Source organism: Berghia stephanieae, chromosome 5 (assembly GCF_034508935.2).
Source record: "Berghia stephanieae isolate SIO BIC M18660-M18661 chromosome 5, UCSD_Bste_1.3, whole genome shotgun sequence".
Taxonomy (NCBI): Eukaryota; Metazoa; Mollusca; class Gastropoda; order Nudibranchia; family Aeolidiidae; genus Berghia; species Berghia stephanieae.
The window spans coordinates 29,761,605-29,768,297 of NC_088364.1; the positions used below are offsets into that span (position 1 = coordinate 29,761,605).

The 6,693-nt window shown below is 36.1% G+C and overlaps 1 protein-coding gene across 1 annotated transcript in view; it reads left to right on the forward strand.

Annotated features, from left to right (window-relative positions):
* Positions 1–2,608, forward strand: part of LOC144974124 (N-acetylneuraminate lyase-like) — a 25,095-nt gene extending 22,487 nt beyond the window's left edge. Inside the window, exon 10 of the mRNA XM_078917022.1 lies at positions 2,080–2,608. Within this exon, the coding sequence (XP_078773148.1) occupies positions 2,080–2,222 (143 nt within the window). The 3' untranslated portion in view covers positions 2,223–2,608. The remainder of the gene's footprint in view (positions 1–2,079) is intronic.
* The last annotated feature ends 4,085 nt before the right edge of the window (positions 2,609–6,693 follow it).

The window sequence follows — 6,693 nt, forward strand, 5'->3', positions numbered from 1 at the left end:
TCTTCTTCTCTTTCTTCTTCTTCTTCTTCTTCTTCTTCTTCTTCTTCTTCTTCTTCTTCTTCTTCTTCTTCTTCTTTCTTCTCTTCTTTCTTCTCTTCTTCTTCTCTTCTCTTCTTCTTCTTCTTCTTCTTCTTCTTCTTCTTTCTTTTCTTCTCTCTCTTCATTAACTCGATTGGATTACTTCGATGTTGCATATCCAAAATGAAAAAAATGTTATATAACCTTCAGAATTACTGTTGTGCACTTAGTCTCAATATAGCTCAAAAACTGGGCGTACTTGGGGAGAAAATGAATAAAGGTAACAGTTAAACTTATGGAGAAATATAAGATTGAGATACTGACTTCTCAGTTAATTATGCCGGGCTATTTGGTATTGATTTACTGGTATTTCTTGTAAAACATGTAATCATTTGAGAAATGTTTCTATTATTGAAGACTGATGACGAGGTAACCATCCTAATTGGTTCCTCTGTTTACTATTTATATTTAGGCACGTTGTCATTGTTTGTGTCGCCGTAATATAGATGTAGTCTTTACCTCACAGCAGGACCCATGTTAGGCCCTTTTGTTCGATCCGGCGTTTGACAACTTTTCTCTGTCCACCCAGCAGTGATATTTTTTCCGTCTCTTATAACTGACGGAAAGTATGCGATATGACATTCTACTATCTAAAGGGTAAAAAGTCATTTTTATTGTCCGTTTAACAATTCGGAAACCAAAATTAAGGCAATATAGCCCTAAAGACAAATTTTTCGTTTTGTTCCTCCACTAATTCTCTGCTATAATCATCAAAATTCGTTTCCTGTTCAAAACAAGCATTCCAAATTGTTTGCCCGCGTGTTGAATATCAAGAGAGATAAATCAGCTGATTCAGAGCATTACAAAATTTACTCAATTGAATCCCTTGAATCTTTTCCCTAGGAAATACAGGTCGCCCGATTTATCAAAAGGAGGAAAATCTTTCTGTGAAACAATCTTTAAACTTTTTTTTTGAGTCATCAACTTTATAAAAATCCTTTTCGATAGAGATTAGGAATAAATTTTAGGCTGTGATTTGCGAGAAAAAATTATTTGTGCCCTTCTACTCATTTAAATGATGATGATGATGATGATGATGATGATGATGATGATGATGATGATGATGATGATGATGACAATGAATGAAGAAGATGAATTTGATGATGATGATGATGGGAACGATAAGGATACTACAACTACTCCTACTCCTCCACCTCTTCCTACTCCTGGGTGGGGTTCCTGACCTCCCACAGTGGGTACATATTGTGTCTTCTATCCCCTTATAACTGTTTTTCAACATGCTTTCTGTCTTTGTCTTGGAATAAGATTACTTGGATTTGTCCTGGCCCTGGCCGAAGTCCTAGCTGGGAGGGAACAGTCAAATGCATAGTTATTGTTTTGGGAGATGATATTTTTTCCTTGTAAATCATCTCTCTGTTATGTATTAGTATATTTGTTATTTTGAATGTATAATTTTAGCATTTGAGTGTATTCCTCTTTGTTGGATTTTGTGCTTGTGTCCGGATGAGACTTATAGGTGATTTTAAACTAAGTACATTGGTGGTATGCTTTTAGAATCTACATCTGATCCCTATTTGTTCTCAGTTCCCCTATGTCTTCCTTTTTACTGGCGCTGATATAAGCTAAATGTGTTACAAGCGCCGTAAAACCCTTAAAAACAAAAACAAACAAACCTCCTCCTCCTCCTCCTCCTCCTACTACTACTACTACTACTACTACTACTACTACTACTACTACTACTACTACTACTACTACTACTACTACTAGTAATAATAATAATAATAATAATAATAATAATAATAATAATAATAATAATAATAATAATAATAATATATTTCTATAACGCCTAAGCATCCACTTAAAGTGCTCTGTGACACTTTACATTTAACTCAAACGCACCCCCCCCCCAACACACACACACACACACACATTCGCATCACACATGCACGCACAAACACACAACCAAACACACATATGTATTTTTTTTTATTATATTAAAAATAATTTTTTTGTACCTTCTCTTCGAATGCATTTCCATAGGAGGAGGGCCTCCCATAGTAAAGGCTGTGATGAAATGTTTTGGCCTTGACCTTGGTCCGGTCAGACTGCCTCTGAAGGATCTCCCTGATTCTACTGTTTTAGAGCTCAAGAATGATTTAAAGACAAGCGGCATTCTCCAATAAATTGGACGTTGCTTAATTTTCCTGTTGAAGACAGAGTTATAATAGAAAAAAAAAGATTTTAAAAAATAATGCACATGTGTGACACATCGTCTCAAAATGGTATTATGTCGCGATGTACCTGATGTAAAAAGTGAGGTTATTGTAAAACAAATGATCAGAAAATTGACATGTTATTTTTGTGACTTTGAGAAACGATATCCAATGTACTTAATAAACCATGTAAAGTTATCTCAAGTAACAGATTTTTGATGAGTTTTTTTAGTACCCGACTACCCGCGACAATAATACCGTTTTGAGGCTATGGGTCACATTTAGTTGAATTTTAAACAACTCAATTTGTGTTTATTGAGGATTGAATGAATAAAAAACTATAATTCTAAATCAAATCATGACTTTTTAAATCCACAATAGTAAAGCTATTAATCATTTGAAATTATATCAATTATCAAGAAGTGATTGTCGAAATTTATATAAGTCATTTCTACGCATTAACCGTGTTCAAATGGCGTTACAAAGAGGTTTAACTCTGCATTTTCGATGAATGTTACCCCCCCCCCTCCCACCCCACCAAACCCCTTTTCTAACTCATTGTTATTTGAAATTCCCAAGCGTCGAGCGAGACATGATATTTCGACTCAGATTCTTGAACTTAAAATTTCTAGTGTTTTTTTTTCTTCTAGGTTTCAACCCAGCAACATGTCGATGTTCAAGTAAGTGATTGTCTAAACTCACCATTTGCTTACATACCCTCTCTTAACTCTACAATCTCCTCTCGCACAACCGCTTGACGATAGATATGGGGATTTTGTCCAAGGGGCTTATAAGAAGTCTCTGATGTCTCTTTGACAGCTTTCTAATTATCTCGCGCAATGCGAGAACGTGTCAGGAAGTCCAGATAGCAGCTGTGGCAGATTTCCCGGAGCTGCTCGTCCGTCCATCCATCCGAATAAATCAGAATTAGGCCAAATTTGCATTTAGGCCAATGGATTAATCAATACAATGCATAAGAACACAATGAATGGTGGTCGGTTGTTATAATCGTGAGAGTTCAAGTGTTTAATCTGTTTCCCTCTCTATAGTTAAAGGGCCAATTCGAAAAAAGAAATTCAGAGTTAAAAATTCAACTTGAACAATAAAAAAAGAATAAATAAATAAATTGAACTTTTTATAGCGCAATATCCACTAAATGTGCTCAAAGCGCTACAAGGGGTCCCTGGTCAACAGCACCATTTAACATGTAGGACGGGACATGACACCTGTAAGGCGAATTTACAATTTTTCGGACAAAGACAACGCTGTTAACGGCCAGGTACTCATTTTACACCTGAGTACGGTGAGAGAATGTGAGTAAAGAGCCTTTTCAAAGGACTCAAATATGCGCCGAGCGCGAGGCTCGAACCCAGGACCTTCCGATCGGAAAGCGAGTGTCATACCACTAGACCACATAGCCGCACAAACAATAAAACAAAATAAAAATTCGAATACTTAGAGGATTTAAATAAATAGGATATCTCAACGGTTTGCAATGTTTTTTTAAAAACAGAAAGTGTGACGCATTGTCTCAAAACGGTGTGATGTTAAAGTAAACCTGATGCAAACGATGTATTTTAAAGTTAAAAATGACCAGACGTGTGAAATTTAAGGTTTAGTCGGTTTGAATAAAATCTTAAGAAAAGTCTCATAATTTCTACTATAAATTTAATTTTTAGCATCTAGATACATAAACCACTCCGTGACACGGATACCGTTTTTAGGTCATGAGTTCTATTGTAAGACAGTTTTTGGTGCAATAAATATAAGTAGTAGCTCCTGTCGTTAATCCTGTATTTAAGTAACATTTAACGCTTAGCACCTTACAATCATTGGTAAGAGAAGGAAAAATAGCACCAGTGATAAAAATAATGGAATTAAAAAGGGGAAAAACAGTAAAATAAAATAAAATAAGCAAAGAGACAAAGAAAGCACTGAAACAAGCAAAAAAAAAAAAACCCCAGAAAAAAACAAACAAATAAAAAAACAAAAACAAAACAAAAACAACACATGAATGTTGCTGTGAGATCAATTGATAAACGACTTGATCCCATCTGTGCATAGTAATATCCCACGCATAGAATTCGAAGGGTTATCTTAGGGCCTCTATAAACAGAAGAATGATATTAAAATTTTGCTTATATAGAGTATTTGTGACCTTCCCTTCAAACTGATATTATGTCGGAGAGAAGACAATTTCGAAAGATTAATTTAAGGTTGGAGTTATTAGAAATTTGAATTTTTAAATTTTTTTTTTTACTTTATAGACATTGTATAAATTGAACGAAATTGATCATTCAGGTCCTTGATATTGCTTTTGGACATCCATTTCAATTATTAGTTCCTACCAAATTCTATCAATCAGACTATCAACATTCAAGGTTACATATATCTATAGTTTTGTGTGTTGGTACGTTATATTTGGCCGACGGATTTTGTGAGTATTTTACTTAAACTCATAGCATCAATTCATTCTCTTGGATAATGAGCACAAAGTTAAGAAAGATTTTATTTGTATTTTTTTTAAATGTGGTATGAATTTTTTCCACTTATTCTCCCCCTAAATAAAACCGTTTCAAGGCAGTGGGTCCCATGATTTTTTACTCGTATTCGGACTGAGGCATATTGTCGAGTTTTTGGTAATCGGCCCCGGAGAATGGCAGAAAATAGTTGTGCCACTTTGCCGATATAGAATTGAGTGGTAAAAGAACACGAAAATAGACCAATTGCATGGCTTTAAAGACATGGGAAGTCCAGGTTTATTTTCGAATTTTTTTTTCACAATTATTACCTCTTCCATTGAAATAAAATCGAGTCTCGATTAGATAAATTTCACAAAGAGAATTTTTATCAAAGTTATAACACCATATTCGTATAAGTACCAACCTCTTTCTATGTTTAAGTGTTAGCTTTATACTATTATCTACTTGCATTATTTTGAAGAAGGCATTGGATCTGCAATCTGATATTGCCTATATGATCAAGGTAAAATATATAATTTAAATTCCAATTTTGTGAGTTGGAACACGACATTGAGATGGATATAAGTCATTTTCTATCATAACCAAACCTTTCATCAATGTTTCAGGTCTAACAATTTTCTAAGGTAGAATAAGTCATTGACGAAAATTATTCCTGTAATTACAACCTTCATTTATTGCAATCAATCTGATGAATTTGATATTTCATAAATGTAATACAAATAATCAAATATAACTGTGAAACAAGTTTAGTATTATTGAATAATTCGGAAAATATAACAAATCTCATAAATCCATCCCACAGGTATATATATATATATATATATATATATATATATATATATATATGTGTGTGTGTGTGTGTGTGTTTTAAAATCAATTTATTTATTTATTTATTTTTTATCTGGGCATAATATATTTTCTTAATAATAAGGTAAGGAGATACCGAGATAGCAACAATTGCAGTACCACCTAGCAAAATTCCCCATTCGGGCTAAAAAAAAAAGCAAAACAAAACAAACTACACCAGAGCTCCAACTGGGTGGAAATACTTACTTGAGCATTTATAAAGAGCAATATCCACTAAACGCTTTACAACCGGTCATTAGCCAACAACACGCCCTCGTGGATCTCCTGCTTTGTCGTTGGTGGGGGAGCTTGAGGTATATCGGGGGCAAAAGAGTAATTCCTGTTGCCTGTCACGAGACCATCCCGGATGTCGAGACTGTAGCGGGCCCCCTGAATGGCCGCCCTGATGTGTGACTAATGGAGATCCAACCCGGTGCCCGAATGGCCTCGGCTATCCCGGGCTCCACACTACTATGTTCACAAGGTTTTATGTCCAGGATATGGTGACGCATCTGGGCACGGGCCTGGCTGGCAGAGACAATGCTTGAGGTCCTTGAAAAAGGAAAGCTCCCACACGTGTGAAACCACGCTAAGATAGTTGCCATCCTAAAGCAAGGGAAACTGGAGAAGGAGGCAGACAGCTACAGACCACTTATCATTTCTGAGCTGCTTGTACAAACTCTTGGAGCGATTCTAATAAACCGATGGGGACCGGTCCTAGACGTTGCCCTGCCACCTGAGACGCGGGTTTCAGGGAAGGGAGGTGCACGACGTAACAGGTGATTGTCCGTACAGAACATATTGAGGCAGCGTTCGAGAGGAAACAGCAAACTGGCGCTGTATTTGTAGACCTATCAGCGGGGTACGATACGGTCTAGTGCGAAGGAGTAATGCTCAAACTTGTAAAGATCATAAGATGCAAAAAGACCTTGAAGTTGTTCTCTTCAATCTTAGGGGAAAGACAATTCTGGGAGATGCTACGAGTAAAGTTAGGAAATTGAAGAATGGGGTCCCTCAGGGATCTGTTCTGGCGCCAATGTTGTTTAATGTCTACATTAGCGACAAGTCGAACACTTCTTTCCTGAGCGTGGGATACGCGGACGACTGAACTC